This window comes from Cricetulus griseus, chromosome 4 (genome assembly GCF_003668045.3).
Source record: "Cricetulus griseus strain 17A/GY chromosome 4, alternate assembly CriGri-PICRH-1.0, whole genome shotgun sequence".
NCBI lineage: Eukaryota > Metazoa > Chordata > Mammalia > Rodentia > Cricetidae > Cricetulus > Cricetulus griseus.
The window spans coordinates 123,324,249-123,346,733 of NC_048597.1; the positions used below are offsets into that span (position 1 = coordinate 123,324,249).

Consider the following 22,485-nt stretch of genomic DNA (forward strand, 5'->3'; position numbering starts at 1 on the left):
CTGGCAATCCTTTTATTCAACCCTAGTTTACTCCAAATCTTATTTCCCACTGTGGCTTTCTCAAAAGAATGTTCCTTCTCAAGAACCCAACCCAAAATTCCCCTCATTCTTAACAGATGTCCTGGCCTCCTGCTCCTCAGAGAGACACCAGGGAGGCCTGATCAGTGCTGTCTGCTCTTCCACTTCCTCTCTGGAGCTGACAGCACCCCCTTTAAGCTTCTCATCCCACCACAAACCCAGCTTTTTCTTTTCACCCCTTACCCTTCGTTACATCATCAGCTTTCCCTCCACACACAATGTCCTCGTTTTCTCTCTATTGTGATAAAACATTCTGAGAAAAAGCAACTTAAGAGAAGAAAATGGTTTATTCCAGCTTCCATGTTACAATCTATTACTGAAGGAAGTCAGGGCGAGACTCAAGCAGGAACTTGAAGCAGAAACCACAGAGAAAGGCCGCTTGCTGGCTCTATTAGACTCATACATAGCCCAGGACCACCTGTCCAAGGAATGGCAACCAGATATCTACAGGTATGCACTGGATTAGATGCCCAAAATCTGGACAAAATGTAATAAATCCATTTCACTTCTACAATTTATCTTCCCCAATTTCTTTTAAAGTAGAGAGAAAATAGAGGGTTGGGTATAGGCCTAAGTGCCTGGTAGCAGCTTCCCATAGCTGTATCAGAAACCAAGAATCAAGATAAAATTCAAGGCTCTGAGACCCCCAGCCTTTGGTCACAGACCCTTCTGTTTGTTCTGGTGAAAGGCACTCTGGGAATTGCTGAGAGAGTAGACACAATAAGGTGTATGTTTTGTGTGAAAGAAAAAAAAGTTTGAACTACACATAGTAGTAAACAATGTAGTATAATAGGTTTGATTTCATTGAGACTGGGTCTTACAGAGACTGCCATCTTGCTCTGTTTATGATATGTTGGGGACTTAATTCAGGGTTTTGTGCACGTTAGTCAAACACTCTACCAACTAAGCTACATCTTCAGGACTCTAGGAAGTCCTGTAAAGAACATTCCTGTTTCAGTTATTGAAGCTCATCTGTAGGAAAGAGCAGCTCTAGTTGAGTACCAAGACTCAAAGGCGACCTCAAAGCTCTTCTCACAGCTCCTGAAAAACTCCTGTGACCATATCCCTGATAGAGAAACTGCTCCAAACCACTCCTTTTACTTATTGATCGCATCGCCTAGTTAGCTATCCAGGACTTACTTTTTTAGGTCTATTAGTCAACCATGCTCTCCCTCCATGCTTCTCCATCTGCATTGCCTCCTTTCCCTAGTCATTTTCTTTGTGCCTTGCAAGTTTACCCACATGTTTTCCAACAACTCCTATGAGCTTCATTTTTAATTCTTCAGTTTCCAAACGACCCTGGAATCCCTAAGTACTATGTGACATTCACTGAGTTACTAGCAAGTGAACTTCAAGTCTGCCCTCATGAACAGGCTGGAAGTCCAGAATATCACTGTGCTTCTAAATCCAAAGGAAAAGGACAGTGAGCTGCTGCTGGGCTTGCTATGTGCTGTTCCCTCTTTAATAAACTCAAGTCGGCATTCTGCAAAGCCATGGAACACTCCTATGTGAGAAATACTTCCTACTCTCACACACACACCAGAGTCCGCAGCTCAGGCGAAGCACCATCTCTGTCCCCATTGACCATAGAGGAAAAGAGGGAATGACAACTAAAAATTTAAAAACATATGACTTCCCAATAGAAATGCATAAACTACTTCACAAGAAAGCAACTGTGGTGCAGCATTCTCTTGGGCAGTACTTTTAAGAGCTGATGCAGAATTTATGCTAGAGTCATCACCAGCTGTGAAGTTAGACTTCACAAGTGAACTAGGAAGACACCAATAAAACAGGTCTCCTAAGCGTATCTTTGAGAAACTCATATTCAATGAACAAGTGCAGATGGTGCCTACCTCCAACACAGACCTCCATCATGTGCTGAAAAAAAAAAAAACACCTTATCTTGGGAGCTGGAGCAATGGCTTGGAGGTTAAAGGCATTTGTTGCTTTTCAAGATGATCAGAGTTCAATTCCCAGCACCACAGTCAGGTGGTTCACACTGCCTATAGTTCCAGCCCCAAGGAATTCAGCACCCTCTTCTTATCTCTGAGGGTACTTGCAGGCATGTATATGGACACACACTTACACAAAATTAAAAATAAAGTAATACATGTCAAAATCTGAAAGACTATAAAGTTCTAAGCAAACGTGTAAATGTATCTCCTAAGAGCATCCTAGTCATACACACAACCATGAGAGATTCTCATGATGGTGTGAGTGTATACAAGCCAGGTATGGACAACTTGCATTTGAGTTAGGATTTCACAGCCTGTTGCCTTCTGGACCCACACCCAGAAAATAGACAAATAAAACATTGTGAGAAAAGCTAACCTGCAGTAGCCTTCTTACATTTTCCATAAGGCTGCCACACTGCCCTCTGAAAATACAAATACAGTCACATGACCTCTCTGATTAGTGCTTTGCAAAGGCTTTGGTGCCTTTAAGTTAAGATCTCACAGGTCCACCTGCCCAGATCTGTGCACACCATTTCCCCTCACCTCCTCCCTCCCACATCAGTGTCTTTGCTACAATTTGAATCTGAACAGTGTCTGACAAGCTCTCACTTTGAATGTTTGTCCCTCAGCTGGTGGGAGGCCCTGGGACCTACAGGTGGGTGACAGTCTACAGGAGTAGTCCACTAGAGGGGGTCTTTATGGGTTATAGCCCAGCCCTATATCTCCAGCCCTCTTCTGCTTCATGGTCCACTGTAGATGGAATTTCTGTCCCACCTGGTCCCGCAGCCCTTTAGTCCCAAATAAATACACAGAGGCTTATATTAATTACAAAACTGTTGGCCAATGACTCAGGCTTCTTATTGGCTAGCTCTCTCTTAATTGTTAACCCATTACTATTAATCTATGTATTTCTACATGGCCTTATCTTACCAGAGAATACCTGGCACAGCCTATGTTTCCCATAGCTACATAGCATCTCTCTGGCAGCTCCTCTCTTGTTCTCTCCCCAGAATTCTCCAATCTGGTGGCCGTGCCTATACTTCCTGGATATTAGACAATCAGTGTTTTATTTATCAACCAATAAGAGAGAGATATATTAGCAGCATACAGAAGGACATCCCCCATCAGTCCACCGTGATGGGAGGAGCCTGTGCCATCCTCCAACTACTATAGACTCTACTATGTCTTCCCTGGCAGGACAGACTGAAACCTTATCAATCTGTGACCCACAATAAACCCTGCTCTCCAAAAACTGTTCCTGTCAGGTATTTTAGTCATTTATATGTTAAAGTAGTTACTATAGCTGCCACATTGTCCCTTCCATAGATGCTAGATGTTTCCCCTCTTCGCCTACTGCTTCTCTATACCTGCTTTAAACAGCACTGTCTCGGGGATGGCTTCCTTCAGGTTCCCTACCACCTAGTCAGGACTGACTGATCTTGGATTTGGTGTCGGCACAATATAAGTTTCTCCTGTAGCAACTGACACACTCAACACAACTCTGATTTCATGGTAACTTTTACTGTTGCTTTCCCCAATGAAAGTATAAATATAAATGGCTGAAGCCACTGAGTGAGTTTCAGTCATGGCTGCCTTTTAAGTTCTCATGAATAATGAGATTTACAGACACGAAATGCAAGCACAGGCAAGTTTCAGAGTGGAGAGAGAAAGCTACAAAGCAGGTTTATGACTCTAATAGTCCTGATTTGGTTCTTGCTCTGAGAGAAGACAAGGAAACAATCATCCTATTATTGTCCTCAGTAAGTCACAGCTGCCACAGTGCCCATGCTTCAAGCAGGCCACCAAACTTTTTGATTGTTCTATTCACGGCCAAGAAAGCACCAGGAATATTGACTTGGGGTGGACAGTGAACTTTGAGATGAGTTTGTATTCATTGCAGTTTGCACACACTATGTTGCTACATTCTTTTAGCTGACCCCTGCATTTATTTTGTGGTAAAACCTCTTTTTTTTTTTTGCTAAGATTATTTTTGAGATAATGTTGTTGCCAACAATAGATGACAGTCCTTTTGATTATTAGCTATCTATCTAAAACTGGCCTTCTTAAAGTCATATGCCATGAGGGAGGGAAGGGGTATTGCAATCTTACTACTTAGAATCTGCACACTTCATGAGGGCAAAAACTTGGATTACCCTCCAAGGCCCTGTCCCAAGGCAGATTCACAGAGCTTAAAATAGAACAGTTAGTCCATAACAGAAGAACAGGAAAGCATCTTCAATTCTACTTTGAAATTTATTTTCTACTTACAAACATTAGGAAATGCACATGTGTTACCATAACTCTTCCTGCCAGCCTAGACCCAGGGCCGAGTCAGCCCCAAATAACACACAGAGACTCTATTAGTCATAATGCTTTTGGCCAATGTCTAGAGCTCCTTATTGGCTTAAATATGAAGTCATAACTACAAATATATGTATTTCTACAAGGTCTTATTTTACCAAGAATGCCAGACTCGTGTGTCCTCTCCTCCCAGGATCACATGGCGACTTCTCACACTACGCTTCCCACCTATCTTGCTTCCCATTGGCCAAAAGTGTTTTATTCATCAACCAATAAGAGAAACCTATGTACAGAAGAATTCCCCCATCACACATGTTTCTAACACACATGTAAGAATCACATGCATGTGCATACATGTCTGGGTACCTATGTATATGTGAGCTACTTCCCCAAATTTGGACTACCATACCTAAAAAATCATTATATATATATATATATATATATATATATATATATATATATATATAAGTCAGGGTCTTACTGGGTAATTCAAGCTGGTCTTGAACTCACCATCATCCTGTCTCAGGTCCAGAGTAACTACGATTGCAGAATGTACCACCATGCCCAGCTAGTGCCTATTTTAGTGTGACTCTAAAATTCTGTTTACCTATCTTTAAGTGGCTTATTTCTCTAAAGGTTTAGGGGAAATTGCAGGGAGGCCAGGCATTCATCAAACATTATGGAGAGGTTAAACTTATTTCCTTCAAACAGCTAGAGGAGACAGACAGAGCCTTCTGTAGAATAAAATGAAACACAAAAGAATCATGGCTTTGGGGGACTTGTGTACACCAATAAGAAAGCACAAACAATAACAACAAAAAATCTGTTTTTTCACGCTTGTGATGTGCGTGGCAAGTTTTCCTAGTATTTTTCTTTCATCAAACTCTGAAATTAAGAAAATACAAACTAGCCGGGCAGTGGTGGAGCATGCCTTTAGTCCCAGCACTTGGGAGGCAGAGATAGGCGGATCTCTGTGGGTTTGAGACCAGCCTGTTCTACAAGAGCTAGTAGTTCCAGGACAGCCTTCAAAATCACAGAGAAACCCTGTCTCGAAAAAAAAAAAAAAAAAAAAAAAAAAGAAAAAAAGAAAAAAAGAAAAAAGAAAAAAATTTCTAACGAGCTGGTGTTTTTTAAGATACAGATGAGCTGAGCATGGTGGCCCACACCTGTGAACCAAGCCCTTGAGAGGATTGGAATCCTTGACTACACAGTGAACTGCAGGCTAGTCTGTGCTACGTGAGAAACTGTCTGAAAAAATAAACCAATTAAGGTAAGACAAAACAAATAAAATATAAATCTGACATATGATCTTTCTAAAGTAGCATGCTCACTCTCAATAACTTAGGAACACCCTTCTAAGCCGCACTCGGCTGTTTCCAGCATTATTTGTGGGTGGTTTCCATGATGGTACAAAAACAAGGGTGGTTTAAAAATAAAAAGCAGCTGAAATGGAAAACAATAATTCAATTGTCCAACTGAGAGCTATTAAAGAGTAAAATATGCTTCCTCCACAGAGTTCAAAAGAAAACGGTTATTTGTATAAACAATCTGGGCTTTTGGGATTGTTCCACTTTCAAGACTTCCTGATTTACCTAACCTCTTAAGTAGAGTATAATGATGGTGGGTGAAACCTGACAGATTTTCTTTTGAATCAGCAAACCAGTAGGGAATCTTTTCCCTTGAATTTAATAAAATATCAGAGGTCTCTTTTCAGAAAATTTGTGTTTAATAATAGCATTTTTTGTTTATGACATTTTTTAAAAGAGATCCCAAATCAACACTTAACAGGCAGATGCCTAAGGGTCAAAAAACCCAAGGAAATTCTCATGGCTGCCAGCAGTTCCACTTGATGAACCTTGGATACCATCTCACAATCCTAAGAGCAAGTGTATGGGTGCTGGTATATGGGTGAGCATTTGAAGTTGGTAAGCAAATTCTGAAGAAAAATGTTACAGAAGTATTTTCAATAACTTAAACACTAGTTTATTTTAAAGAAAAAGTGGGTTCTAAATTAAAGTTACTAGTGATCCCTTAAGTAAAAGAGATTCTGGATTTATAAGAGATCAGCTAGGTTTATTCTTTTTCTTTGTGTGTTGTACATATGTGTGCATGCGTGTGTGCGTGCATGCGAGTACATGTGTATGCCTGCATGTGGAAGCCAGAGGTTCACTCACACCTTATTCTTTGAGGTAGGGTCTCTCAACTCACCATAGGGTTTGATGCTATGGCAAGTCTCCCTAGTCAGCTTCCTCTGGGGCTCACCTTTAGAGGCTGGAATTTTTAGGCCAGCCACCACACCCATATGGTATTTCTGTGGGTTTTGTGTATCAGAATTCTGGTTGTTTTTTGTTGTTGTTGTTGTTGTTTGTTTGATTGATTGATTGATCAATTGATTGTTTGTGTAGCATGCATTTTAGTTTCGGGGCCAACTCCCCAGTACACACCTGTTAGTTTTCATCAAAATGCAGTTTTCTCTCTCCAAGTGTTTCTACCTTATATAAGAATTCCCTCATCTACAGCAATCTGCTAATTTGCTCCCACAGTGTTAAATAAAGCACAAGGAAACTAAAGCCTCCCCGAGTGGGCTTCACTGAGGCAGTGTCTTCACTTGTCACCCTCAGACTGGTCTTGAGTAATCCCTCCGGCTCCAGGGTGTGTATCGTTACTTCACTTCTGTACCATACAGGCCCTTGGCCCCAAAAAGATAATCAAACAACACATATTTACACTTGGACAAAGCAATGTTGACTCAAGCACACCCACTAAGCTGGGCGTGGTGGCACACACTTGTAATCCCAACACTTGCAAGATGGAGGCAGGCAGATCTGGACTTCGAGGCCATTCTTGGCCATAAATAGCAAGTTTAAAACTAGCCAGGACTACATGAGACCCTGTCTCGACAAAAGTAGGGCCAATGAAATGACTCAGGAGGTAGAGCACTTGGGAAGCAGGAGACAGTAAGACCCTCATTACTGTGAGCACACATTTACACTCAAAACAGAGTTAAACTCTGGAACCACCAAGCCCTGGGGTCCTTTGAGAGATGCTACCTCAAAGAATAAGGTGTGAGTGAACCTCTGGCTTCCACATGCAGGCATACACATGTGAATGAACATGTACCCACACGCATGCATGCACGCACATGCACTCTACACTAGTGAGATCAGAAATAGCTGGATGATTATTACAAAACACATTCTACTCTGAATCACCCAAGGGCTGGCTCCTTTCTCCACTATGGGTTTGGCACACCTCAGGTGGCAGGTGGCTGCGTCTTACCTATCTATCTCCAACACAAGAATGTTCTGTTTAGGTGTGCCTAAATGAATGAATTCTTTACCTAAAGTATTTACTAGCAAACTGACTCTCCTTCTTGGCAAATATTCAATCTCTTGGATACAGATCTCATATCTTCCCAGACTTTCCGGAGCATCTCCCTAACAACATTGCATCCCTACCTAAGCTGTTTATGCACAACTGAACGTGCACTGCCAGATGACTTCCTGGATGGCTCGGAACAAATAAACTTTGCCTTGGATTAAGGCCTAATACTGTACTGGCGCTAGCTCAACCTGACTAAAAGTGTCTAAAAGTCTAGACTTTTTTTTCTTATGTAGACTTGTGCTTAGGAATTATTTCAAGGGCTGGAGAGATAGCTGCATGGGTAGAGCACTTGCCACTCAAAAGTGAGGACCTGAATTTAAATGAGCAGCACCCATGTAAAAATGCAGCCTGGCAATGCACACATAATCCCAGAACTTCAATCCGATGGGAGGCAGAGACAGGAGACTCCTTGGAAATTGCTGGCCAGTTGGCCTGCAACACTCAGCCATGAACAATGAGGAATCCCCATCTTAAACATGCTGAAGGGACCAACACTGAGCTTGTCTTCTGACCTCCATATGCATAGGATGGTCTGTACACACACACACACACACACACACACACACACACACACACACACACGCACGCACGCACGCATGCGCGCACACACACACACACACACACAGCTAATATCCACCAACACATACATAAAAATATTAAAATTTATTTCAAATTATAGGCCTTCAACAGAAGAAAAAATTACAGTAACTTGCATGCGCCACCTTTTGTATGAATGAACTAAAAATTCTAGAGTAATATCTGAAGATGCACAGCCTTCATTATCCTTCGCTCTTAAGAGCTTAGTCAACCTTGTAAGACTACCTGTCTCATAGGTAAGCTCACATAAACATCTTTGAACTTACAAATATTGAAACTAAATGACTATATACACAGCTTTTGATAGAATAAGATTGTTTTCTGTATACAAACCCTTTAGTTCCCACTAGTCTTAAAGATGTGCATATAACTCCTCTTGGAACATGGCAAGTCCCAGCATATGTGGGCACCAGGGATACCAGTGCACAGGGTACTATGTTTTTGTATTAGAAAATATTACTGCATAGTAATAGATCATAGCAAAATAACTGTGCATTTTGTTCTAATCTACCTTATGAATTATCACTTGAGAGAAAGGTTGACACATCCCACCACCGTCGATTTCCAACTTCCAGATTCCTAACCCGGTCCTCTTAGTTCAGAGCACCTAAGTGGTACACAAAGCAAGCAATTCGAGGCCAGCTGGAAGGTAATTTGGCTAGATTCAGCAAGCTGCTTCCACTCATCCAGTGCTACATGCAGCTGGCAGGCCAGGGTGTGCAAAGAAAAGCCCACAGCTCATCTCTCCTTGGAGTAGAGAAGCAAAGGCTTCTAGAAGGGCTTGGCTGGGACGGAATGTGCAGAATAGAATGCTCTATTTGGGACTTCAGCACAATAGTGCCCCCAAGAATTCCCTTTTGGGTCCTGTATGAGTAATTCCTGTCTGTTTTGTTCCAAACCAAGTTTCACTGGCAAAACAGCAACAAAAACAAAAACAAGCAAACAAAACAGGTCAAAAAGGGTATGAGCATAGGCAGAAGAAGACAGCTGAAGAGCAGGGAAGATTTACCAGCTGGACATCGGCCTCCTCACTGAGCAAACTAAGTAGCTAAATTGCCATGGTGACGCCACAACTTTTCCTTCCTAAGGTCTGCAGCTCCCACCACAGGCACATGAGTATCACAGATCTCACCTGCATGAGAATCACCTCTCACCCAACATCCAGTGCCCTGCTCTCACAGCCATCTTCACACACAGCAAGCCCTCCAATGACTTCACACTTCATTCTGCACTCACGCTGCTAACCTTGGAGAGAACCTTTCTGGTGTTGTTCCTAAATCATCAGGCTTTACAGTCAGCTCTGTAAGTCTCAAGGCTATTTTGGCTGAGGCTGTCTTGGCCATTAGTCAATACTGGACTCATCTTCTCCCTACCCCCTCTTCCCTGTCTGTCTCTGTCTCCCCCCAACCACCGTGTGTGTGTGTGTGTGTGTGTGTGTGTGTGTGTGTGTGTGTGTGTGTGTGTGTGTGTGTTTCTCTCTCTTCTTTTTTTCATTTTGTTTTACTTTATTTTGAGACAGAGTCTCACTATGCAGCCCTGACTGTCCTGGAACTCACTATGTAGACAAGACTGACCTCAAGTTCAGAGATTCATTAGCCTCTGCCTTCCTTCCAAGTGAGAGAATTAAAGTCATGTTTCACCACACACAGCTGTCTCCATTTTATTCCTCTTTCACTGAACTGAAGAAATAAAGAAGAAATTCACTGGGGCATCAACAGGTTAGGGTTAGTAAGTGAAGTGTTGCACCTTCCCCTGCAGAAATGGAGCTCTTGAGGGTGTGCAAGGTCATCCCTTTGTCCACCCCAGCAGCCTCAAACTTCAGTCTGGGGTACTCTCAGTTCCCTGTCCATGAATTCTAATCTCTCATGCCAGGAGAGATTAGGCAAAGTTTTCTATTACCCCCAGAATCTGTTTTAAAATCCTTACACTGCATTTTGAGGCTGAGTTACAAGATATAAACATCAGGTGATTAACATAGACAAGTTACTATATTTTTACATTGTGGCTTTAGAAATAATTCTGCTTATAAGAAATCAAATTTCTTGAGACTGGGAATGTTGCTCAGTGGTAAAATGCTTGCCTAGCATAGGAAAAACCCTGGGTTCCATCTGCAGCAGCATAAACATACAAAGATGGACAAAGTAGCGATTACCTAGTCCTTAAGTCTCTTGTGATGGCTATTCTTGGTTGTCAACTTGATTATATCTGGAATGAACTACCATCCAGAAATGGGGATCACACAAGTGATCCAGATCTTGAGGCTGGAAAACATAGACTTTGATCTGGACCTTGAGGCAGGATTACACATGTCTTCAATCCAGATTTTGAGGTGGGAAGACCTACTTCTAATCTGGGCCACATCTTCTGCTGGAAGCCTATATAAAGGACATGGAAGAAGGAAGCTTTTGTTTGTTCTCAGCCTGGTTGCCCCCACCTTGTCAGCACATCCATTCCCTCCCTCACTGGCATTGGAGCCAACTTTGTCAGGGTCCCAGCATATACAGAAGACTGGCTGAGACACCCAGCCTCATGGGACTGGGCAACTCTAGATTCTTGAACTTTCCATTGACAGCTAGTTATTGTTGGACTGCAGCCTGTAAGTCATTCCAATAAATTCCCTTATATTTCATACAATGTTGTGATTGATACATATATGTATATACGGTCTTGTGCTTATATATAGTCCTGTGACTCTAAGAACCCTATAATATCTCTTGATGTAAAATTAGCAAGCAACATTTACCCTTTAATTACCCATCACCTCATCTCTAACCTATTATCTCATCCCACAAAGCTCTTAAACATTAGAATGTAGTTAAGTATTGGTGGCTTATAGTAAGCCTTCACCTACTGGGCAATGCATATCTATCAAATCCAATCTGCAAGCAAGCAGAACACAACAATGTTCCTTAAATCAAACTGGAAAGAGTCAAACAGATGAGAGATCAAGTTCACCGCGAGCCTGGGAAATTACCCAGTGCCTGCTTGGAAGGCTGCAGAGCATCCTGACTAAAACCCTGCTGAGCAGTTCCCACATTCTTCAAGTGTGACTTCAAGAGAAACTTCATATCAAATGCTCATTGAAAAGGTAAAGACTTTACTGACAGCTGCTGCCTGCATGCTTAGCAGCCATTGGTAAGAGATCAATCTGCAGCAACCTAGATGCACTCCAGGCACTCACTGCCTTATGAATTTCCATAAATTCACATGTATGAACCTGATGGAATAAAGTCACCAAACCATTAAAAAATGATGTCTGTAAAAACTCAGAAAGATTTGCATAATCTCCTGCAGAGAAAAAAATACGAATTATATGCTTCATTCTATTAGAAACACATAGAGAAATGAAATCTTCTTAAATAATATTTCCAAAAGACTGGCTCTCATGAGGTAAGCCCACATCACATACCCAGACTGAAAGAAAGGGGCCTGGTTTTTACCTGCACAGAATTTCATTTTATAACAAGTAAAAAAATAATAATAATAATAACATGATAACTTGAGTATTATTTTTCTAAATAATGATGCTGATGTCTTATTATCTTAGCAATATAATCTAGGCTTTATCTGGTTGGGAGCCATATATATTTACAACACAAATGTCAAGAAGTGACAAACAAGTAGAACAGCATACACTGAGCTTATGGAAGACCTGGGGCTAATGCCTCCAGTGTCAAACAGGGTGACTAGCAATCTGACACTCCAGTTACAGATGGTGATGGTACCTGACCACTCAAGCTGATCTTCCCCACACATCCCAAGGGTGAAAGAGGAAGGGAACATGCTGCCTGATGTTCATGTAGCAGGCAGGGCTCTCCCCACTTCCCTCTGACTCCTCAACAGGCACCAGTGAGCCACCTTCCAGTGCAGACTGACACATGAAGACCCATCCACTAATCCAAACACCAGCCATACTCATGCTTCCCTCTCAGAGAACTTCACACTTCTACATATATAGCTCCCTAAGTAAGCATTGCCTTGCCTAGCATGCATTAAAGTCCTGGATTTCATTCCAGTGCCATATAAACCAGGCACACCCATTAGCTGGGATTACTCAACTTCAGGAGGACCGGGAGTTAAGTCACCTTGGCAACCTAGTAGTTTAGGGAAATCTGGGATGCATGAGACCCAGTCTCAAACATTCTCCAAAAAAAGAGATATACTTTCTTGTTGGGCCATAATGTTGTAGAACACTAGTTCAACACATTATGACTAAACGTGGTTATTTCAAACAAATGCTAAACAAATCCTAGCATTAGTGAAAAATTAAGTATTTACTAGAGAAAAAAGAATGCTAGCTCTTAAATCCTATGCTGTGCATACTGAGTACATGCCCAGTCTGCCTTTGAAGGCAGGGGCAAAGGCTGTTATCTCTATTTCATCGAACAGCTGATCTAAGCTGGGATGATTAAGTAATTTCCCTATGAAGAAAACCAGTCAATTTAGAAACAATTTGTAATACTTTCTCACAGAAACTCCAAATCACACCTTGAGTTTTATTAAAGCCAGAGGCTACTTTAGATGTTTATTGTTTAGGTATGTGTGATGTCTGTGTGATTTCAATGAGATAACTACCTGCAGTAAACCTTGTAGACTAAGGTACTCACCAATACTGATTTCGTCATCAGTTTCCGCATCTCCGATACATTCAAACTGGAAGTCTTGCAAAGACTGGGAAAACTTCTGTACAGCCATGGATAGATCTGCAGTGAAGAGAACCACCATGAGGCTAAGTGCCACAGAGAATCCTAGTAAAGACACAGTTTTATAACACGAGCTTCGCAAATTGAAACAAAATTTAATAACTACATGTTTTAGGGCCTGGAACTGCCCTGCTTATGGGCTATGACCCTTCAAGGAAAGAGTGAGGCCAGAAGTAGATGATCTGGAAGTCATTATCACGGAATGGCCACTCATACATCGTAAATGGGACTATTTGAAAACAGAAGGAATGTGAGGGTGGGGAGAAGCTGAATGGTGGATAGGAATTGCTCCACGTGCACTGTGAGAAAGGTGGGATTGTGTTTTCTCCAGTGCACTTCTGGCTTAGATGCAGAAGATGAAAGATGACCCGAAAGGCTGTTTACAAATATCATTGCAATTTACTGGAGACCCGTGTAAATACACGCCCAACCAGACTTTAATTCAAACAAGGATTGGAGTCTAAAGTCAGAAAAGGAATTCTTCTTTATTTCTGGGTGAAAAATAAAGTACCTTCCATGCCCCTGCTACAAAATATGCAAATCCTTAGGAGGCAGAATCCTTAGATGCAGCCCAACAGAATGATTTCTAGGTCCTAAGCCAGGCTGCCTTGGAAGCCACGCCCCTGGACTTGCTTTCTATGTAAGCTTGAGTTACTTGCTGAACAATTCTGGGCCTTGGTTTCCTACTGTTATATGCAAAAATGGAATAACAATGACTTATTTTCAGAATTAAATGAATTAATATCTGCAAAGGATTTATAGCAGCAGCAGCAGGTCCTTAAACTCCACTCAAATGCATCAACTGAAAGTAAAAATAATAAATTTCAGAGTACATCAGGGAAACTGTGATAGTTCATCCCTGAGAACCAGGCTGTCCTTTTACTACCGACTCTTCCACAGATGTTTATAGTAAGAAAATAGGTTTCTCTCAAATTAAATGATTTATGCATTCTATTTAATAGTATTCTTGTGTGAGTTATAAACCCTTCTATTTGACACAACCTATGGAACTAGGATATTTCCTACATTAAACTCTTACTGGAGTCCTCGGCTTCATTCCCTTCCTTGCTGAGTCTGGACAGCCTGCTGTTAGCAAGGATCCTTCTAAGAGAGGGGAATCCCCAGCCTCAGCATCTGGTCAGCTTCTGCAGCGCACCCCACCCCCACCCCACCGACCTTTGATGTCCTCAGCACGAATCCCCCACCATGAACATCACTGCTTGCCAAGTTTTTTTCCCTACCAACTCCTCCTGCTCAGAACAGACTATAAATCCACCACTGTCTTTGCCAGACTTAAGCTCCATCTCCCTTGCCTACTCCAACAGTCTTGAATTCTGCTGTGCTCAGCACAGTACTGTCTTCCTTATCAGTTCACAGGTGGCTTCCTTAGCTGTAAATCGTGGCTACATAGCTCAGAACTTAATCAAACATTCCAGAAAGCTGAAGTCCCAGGAGCCATCAACAAATACACTGGAGGCTGAGTAGGTCTTCATCACAAAGGGTTGGAGTACTGACACATTCCCCAAAGGCAAACCTGCAGACCATGGCCCCAGGCTTCCGAATTGTCAAGATTCTGTTCAGGTCCTGTTTAAAGTATATGAGGGAGGGATTCTGTTTGGTTAGGTTTTAGTTAGAAAATAAATCATGTGCTAGGGCAGTGGTTCTCAACCTTCTTAAGGCTGTGACCCTTTAATACAGTTCTTCATGTTGTGGTGGCCCCTGCCCCAATCATACATTTATTTTCATTGCTGCGGCATAACTGTATTTTTGTTATGAATCAAAATGTAAATATCGGATATACAGGATATCTGACATGTGACCCCTGTAAAAGGGTTGTCCAACCCCTAAAGGCATCAAAACCCACAGATGGGGAGCTGATGCTGTAGAACGTGTTCCTAGCAGAGTGACACCTCCTCTTATGAAAGTACAAAACTCCAGGGTCTGCTACAAGGCCCACTCCTGGATACTTAGAATTAAGGAAGAAAGATGAAGAGAGCTCTTAGTCAGTGAGAAAAATGAGAGCTTATGGAATTAGACTTCCCTTTGCTTGCACAGTAATCATCCTTCCTCAGGCTTGTTTTTATGGTCTGTACAACAGGGAATCAATATTTTAGGGTGGGTGTAAAGACAAGACAGCAAATTGCATCCGTTACTGTCATTCAGTCCAGCTCACATAGGGAGCAAAGTTGATTGACCTTTCAAAGAACGGTACCATGCAACAACATGCATTTACCAGGCTGCTGAGCTCTGGTTAAACAGGAAACACTAACAGCCACATTGATTACTATGGCAAGAGACGGAAGGTATACTGACTCCTAGGAAAAGGTAAGCTCTCTGTGAGGGCTCTTCTTGAGACTGGAGGGAGGAGTTTCATTTATACTCGCTTACTGTCCCACACAGACTATAAAGAAGGCTGGCACGTCAAGAGACTAGAGACTCTCCAATGAATGTCTTTCCTTCCTCTTCCCTCCCACCACCTCAGAAGGAGGCCTTCTGAGACCCCCACTATCCCGGGTGAGCAGCTTGGACACAACATCCTATGGAACTCAGGGTACAATCTTCCATTAGCTCTATGGCTTCCAGGACTGCAAAACATAAGTTGTTCAGTCCTTTAGGAGAGTGCTGTTGAGTACCCAGAATACAGTTTATACTCAAACAAGAGACTGCCTACTTGTAAGTGACACTGAGAACAAAGGTAGGCATTGGACATTGGCTCTGCAAAAGAGTTGGCTGGGTGCAAATCCTGCTGTTTTCGGCAACATGGTGCACTGTGGGTAAGTTCTGTGACCTCTGTATTAGGCAGTCAGTCAGATGTAAACAGGCTTGGGGTCTTCATGAATGTCCCCTTCCCCATAATCAGCCGCTCTAAAATCAGGAGCTAACACTGTGAGCACCTATTTCTACTCAGAAGAAGGACCTCAGTCATAGTTCTCACCATAAATGGAGACATGATGTACAAATGACCAAAGAGCCTAAGGTCACTTTACCTAACTAGAGGCTTCGGGGTGAAGAAAATACCACTGAGCCTTCCTGTAAAATCTAATCTAAATGGGCCTGCCAATCGCCTGGTTAGGAATGTGCTCCCCAGAAAAGTTGTTCCAGAATCTTTAAAGAGATAATATAAAACCCACATGTAGGTCAGCACAGTGATCTCTATGGCCACTGGCCACTCTCATGCTATGAGAGTGTTTTCCTCCTCACTAGCCCTCTTGGTCATTGTCCCCGACACTGTGAGATGCACCTCATTAATCTGCAATAAACAAAGCTTGACTTCTATGTAATGCTCTCTGTGTGCTCTCTGAATTCAAACATGATATGAACCAGGGAATGAAGGGATCTAGAGTGAAATTGCAGTGCCATCTGTACCTCCATTTCCTCATCTGCTGTGCCGCAATTCACCTCTCAGGTCCAGACAGCAGACAATGCACCCAAAAGAAGTCTCCTGGCACCTGGAGAGCACTGAGAACATACTGGGTGTTTCCACATAAGCATCTCAGAAAAGGAGAAAGATGTTCAGTCATCAGAGCAGCATGGCAGACTACAGTCCTTGGAGAGTGCTCAAGAAATTGAACTTTCATAGTGGTTTCAAGTTTCCCCTCTGATGTATTAAAAAGCAATCAAGCTGTAACAGGCATTACTGTGTGTTTCTGTGTAATAGATGGGTTTCTATTTCAACACTGGATTAACCCAGTTCCTGCCCCCACCCTAATCAGTGAGACTCCACGGTGCTGTTGGAAGCATAACAGGCAGGATCACACATGACATTCCAGACCTCAAGCAAGTTACAGAGCAATTCTAAGACTAAAGAGTTAAGAATAGGATGTTTTCCATTGCCAGTGTGTTTTGTATCCTTGATCTCCCTTCTATTTAGTCTTGCTTTGTAAATGCTAAGGTCATGGTGAAGGGCCAAATGAAATGTCATCAAGGCAAAGAGCTTACATTTGCTGGTAGCAGTGCAACATACAAAATAGGGAATGTACCCCTAAACTGATAATCTTGGTTATCTCTCCTTCTTGAAGTACAATCCTGAACTAGAAAGCCCACTATCCTTCACTGGTGTGAAAATAAGACAAGCTGGGGGTGTAGGTGTACTTTAGTGAAAAGGCATAGATTTATTAGCATGCTCAAGGCCCTGAGTTCAATCCCAGAACTAAAAACCAAAATATGGTGATGTACACCTTCAATCCCAGCTCTCTGGAGGCAGAGGCAGGTAGATCTCCCTGAGTTCAAGACAAGCCTGATGTATAAAGCTAGTTCCAGGACAGTTGGAGCTACACAAAGTAACCCTGTCTCTGAGAGGCTTAAAAAAAAATTCAAAGACACACACACCTCCATAGTTCTCTAGATGAAGTCCCAAAATGAAAGTACAGTTTCAAACTTCTTTTAAATAAAGATGACTCACATAATAAAATAATCTTGTTTTAAAACCAAGTTAAAAACTAGAGCTATGACTGCAGTTGTAGAATGTTTGTGCAGCATCCACAAAGCCCTGCTTTCCATCCTCAGCAATCCATAAGCTGGGTATGGTAGTGCACACCTTTAACTTCAGCTCTCAGGGTGTGGACTCAGGACGATCAAAAGTTCATGGATATCCTTGGCTACACAGACAATTCAAAGCAAGTGTGGGCTGCATGATATCATATCTCCAAAAAAAAAACAACTAATTTTTAAATGTATTGCGAAATTTAAATTATCACAAACAACAGAAAAACACATTTTTCTCTTAAATACAAGAAGAAAGACTGAGAGTATAAACCATGGGCTGGAGAGATGGCTTGGCAGTTAAGAGCACTGTTGCTCCCATAGAGGCTTCAGAGTCAGCTCCCAGCACCCACATGGGTGGATTCCAACCCTCTATAACTCCAGTCCCAAGGGGTCCAACATCTTCTAGTCTCCATGTGCACTAGAATTAACATGGTGCACATCCATGCATTCAAGTAGCTCATACACATAAAACTAAAGAAATAAATACATAATTTAAAAAGAGTATGAGCCATGTAATGTCTAAAGACAACTAAGAAAACCCATTCCAGCTGCAGCCAGGGTAGGTACACTTACAGGTAAAAGGGCAGAGATGCATTCATTTACTAGCAATGTCCCCAGGAGTCTACATGCTTTGAGAGCCACACATGCCGCTTCCTTTTCATCTGTCCACCTGAGAGTTAAGTGTGGATTGTCTTCCCATGCATTTGCATGCAACTTGGAAGACATGACATTAGGCTTTAGTAAGCAATAATAAGCCGTACCACCCATGAAGAGATAACACTAATGACACAGTGAAACCTCATTTCATAAGAGGAGTACAAAGCATCAGGTAAATGTTTAATTATAGCTTCTCTTTCACAAAGACTTAAGAGGTGAGGGCTATCTGTATTTTAGAAGCATCACTGGATTGACTATGATGCTGTTAACTGTAGAGGGAAGATGTTTCTATGGGAGCACATGTAACCTGTCAGTCCACAGTTGGGAACCATGATCCCTAAATGCAGCTTCTCCAAGATTAAGTTTAAACAGAACTCCAAGAGGCCATGTATATGATAAGTTTCACTCTACTGTGAAAAGGGCAGACAATATGTAGCAATGGGAACACAGAGGCTGAAAACCTAGTGGTGCAAGCCTGCAATCCTAGCACTTGGGAGATGGAGGCAGGAAGATCAGGGATTCAAGATCAGATTTCAGTGCAGTCTGAGATACATTAGACTCTTTTCAAGAAACAAACAACAGCAATCAGAACTGGGTGTGGTGATACTTTGTTTGTGCTGTAACAAATAAAGATTGCTTGAAGATCAGAGTGTGGAGCTAACCACACTATTTAGCCATAGAGACCAGACAGTGGTGGCACACACCTTTAATCCCAGCACTAGGGAGGTGGAGACAGAAGTGATATGATAGGGCAGAGAGAGGAATATAAGGCAGGCAGCAGGAGAAGGAGCTCATTGCCTTCAGTCTGAAGATTTGTAGGGACAGGATCGCCCCTTTGGTCTAAGGTTTTGTGGCTAGCTCCCTTACTTCTTGGGTCTCTCAGTATATACTCCGTTATTTGACTCCAGGTTTTTATTATGAAGACCAATTAGAACTCGTGCTGTGACAGGGCAGATGTACTGATGCTTCCCTACAGAGAACACAGTCAATAAAAGTATGAAGGATATAATCAACTGCATGAGAGCTGATGAATAAGTTCCCTGAGCAGGCTAACACCATGGACTCTACAGTTCAGCAGCTGGTACTTTTCAAGGCATCTGCTCCAAATCAACCTGAAATTCTCGCAGCAGCAATAAGAATTAGATAGCAGCATTTTCATTTTACACACAAAAAGCCTGAGTTACAGAAAGGGTGGACATGGGCCACCAAGGTGGCTCAGTGGGTAAAGAAGCCCACATGTAGGAGGAGAGAGCCAAAATCTCAACACTGCTCTGGGTCCCCAGACATGTGATATGGTGCGTATGCAACTTGTCTTCAATAAATAAATGAGTAAATAAATAATGAGAGGAGGAATGAAAAGGTAAGGCTGTTCCCCAAGGTCATGCAGGCTAACATCTGCGCTTAACCAGAGTGTCAACCCAGGGAAGAATGCCAGCACTCCTAGCATCTGCAACACTGACTGCAGGCTTTGGATAGTGGTGGCAATTCAGAAGGTACCGTCCATCCTGCTCAGGAGAACTCTTAAGAGGTGACAGGAAGAGCAGGAACTTGAGAAATGCAGGAAGGTACCAGATCCAAAACTTCTAAAGGGCTGCTTCTATGGACAAACCTAATCATACAGGCAGTAGAAATAATTCATCATCTAAAATAAACCATTTTCTGTCTTGTAGTTATGTTATCTCTCTCACTGATAATATATACCTAGGAGCTGGAGAGATGGCTCAACAGTTAAGAGCACAGGCTGCTCTTCCAGAGGACCCCAGTTCAACTCCCAGCACCCACATGGCGGCTCACAACTGTCCGTAACTCCAGTTGCAGGGGATCTGACACTTTCACACAGATATACATTCAGGCAAAACACTAATGTATACACAGAGAAGGAGAAGGAGGAGGAGGAGGAGGAGAGGAGGGAGGAGGAGGAGGAGGAGGAGGAAAGGAAGAAAGAAAGAAAGAAAGAAAGAAAGAAAGAAAGAAAGAAAGAAAGAAAGAGAGAACAAAACATAGACTTAGTCCATACTCTGGAGTCAAAATGGCACCTTCTTTGAGATTCATCTTCTCCAAAAGCTCTCCCTGCCTCTTCCAGCTCAACATTCCCAATCCATCTTCCTTTACTAACTTAAACACTGTAGCTTGGAATGCTTTCTCTAGTTTACATTTTCTCCTAGGTGTGTAAACCTAACTTACCCAGCACATTCTAAATAGTGTAATAAGAAATGCCATCACCCATGAATCTACCCAGTACCTGTCACAGTATCTTGCCATTAGTAAGGGTTTAATTGTTGAAAGGACAAACTTAGATGGAAGTTGGGTAAATACCTAGAACTCACAAGGACCTATCTATCTCCTTCCCTTCTTCTATGTTCTTGCAAGTCCCCACTTGCCACTGTGGTGCTTTCAATGAGAAATGTCCTCCACAGGCTCCTGTATTTGAACCTTCCCCCATTGATGGTGCTGCTTGTGGAGATTATGGAAACTAGGTAATGGAGCCCTTGTTGGAGGAAGTATGTTAATGGGGGTGGACTCTGAAGGATAGAGCTCCCTGGGATACCTACATATTCTTTGCTTCTTTTTTTTCTTTATTACCATAGTCCACTAGTGATGACACACATAGGGAAAGAAGAGAGAGAAACAGAGAGGGGGCAGAGAAGAGAGGAATTTTCATAATGTAAAGAATCCACTGTGCATAAGTAGTGAAATACTCGTAGCAGTGGAGCCACAGTGCACATTACAGAACAGGCCACGTCAGGCGTCCAGCAAACAAGCTTCATCTTTAATCATCTCAGATGTTTTCAGTGTTCTCTCTGGAGTCACACGTGTCAGCTTGTTCTATGAAGGAAAGTCATAAGAAAAGCATGCTGGGTGTGGCACAGTCCAAGGATAACACAATGGGACTTGTGGTTTCTATGGCTTTCACTTGAACAAAGTCTTGCTTATGTTGCAACTTTCTATTTTATATACATGTCAGAAAATAATGATTTTTGGATAATTTAAAGAAATCTTCCTCGAGAGACCCCCTAGAACAAAACTCAAAGAGTGTTAGTCACTCAATAAATGTGGCCTGAGCTGAAGTAACATTGAGTCAAGGAATGGTCTCTCCCTGTAAGCTGTGAGAATGCTGCTGCACATAGCGGGCAAGCCTATGGAAACAGTACCACAGAGAGAATCAACAGAGGCCATGTTGTCCTGGACTGCTCTCAGTGCCCTGGAGATACGAGGAAATACAGGCTACTCAAGGTCACCAAACAAATCTTCTCTGTGTTAGGGTGGGGCTGTGGGATGGGACTGTTGGTACTTCAAAAAAAAAAGGAACCCAACAACAAGGTCTGAATGACCTGACTCATCATGAGGTGAACATTATGGATCTTCTTCTCTGCATCCATGTGACGTTGGATACATTTCATTCATCTCAAAGACAACACAAGTCAAAACATCTGCTTGCAGCATGAACGAGAAGTCGTGTTCTGTAAAGGTTACAGGGCAGGAAAGTAGCCCCTGAGTTACAAAGAATGCTTTTCTTGTGTCCTAAATTGAGACAAGCAAACATGAATGCCACTCTGGAGACTGACTGGTGAGCAGGAACTTAGTTTAACTGAACTCCTGGTTTCTTTTGTAAAAAAGGAAGACACTAACTCCATGCAAGACTTCTCTGGATATTATATAAAATTGCCTAAGCAAAATATCTAGTTCAGAACAAACACTGACTCACAACAAACATTAACTATTAAATCCCTATTTATTATGACAGCAAATGCAGAATATGAAATATTTTCATTGTAAGCATAACACATTTAATCTGGTATTCAATTACTATCTTCAGGAGGGCTTCAGTAAAATAAACAGTGGAACTGACTGCTCAGGAAGACCAAACAGTCTGCAATCCCATGAATGATATGTGTTTGGGAAGCTATTCCAGAAGATTCCTGCCTAAAAATAACAACAACAAAAACCCAATACTTGCCCAGATTTTATCCACAATGTCTATGGAAACACAAATTCCATAAAAATTAAAAATGAAAACCCCAAAGATTTCGCTATTACTAAAACCCAAGTTAAAAACGGATAGCTCAAAAGACAAAATAAATCATCCACCTCCTACCCTGGGGAAAACACAGGAGTGATGGCCTGTGGGAGACTGCAGTTCCCTCCGGTTCTCTTTCACCCATCTCCTACCCTGGGGAAAACACTTGAAGGAGTGAAGACCTGTGGGAGACTGCAGTTCCCTCCGGTTCTCTTCTTGCTTTCATAACCATTCTTTTTCTCTTTGTTTGAGACAGAATCTTATGCAGCCCACGCTGGACTCAAACTTAAGGTACAGTCAAGGAGGA

General features: G+C 42.2%; 1 protein-coding gene across 3 annotated transcripts in view; it reads right to left on the reverse strand.

Moving 5' to 3' along the window:
- The window catches only part of Arhgap42 (Rho GTPase activating protein 42), a 224,442-nt gene that overhangs the window by 144,885 nt on the left and 57,072 nt on the right, over positions 1-22,485 (reverse strand). For all 3 annotated transcript variants that reach the window (XM_035444354.1, XM_035444353.1, XM_027415152.2), the window contains exon 2: positions 12,923-13,018. In XM_035444354.1, the coding sequence (XP_035300245.1) occupies positions 12,923-13,018 (96 nt within the window). The remainder of the gene's footprint in view (positions 1-12,922; positions 13,019-22,485) is intronic.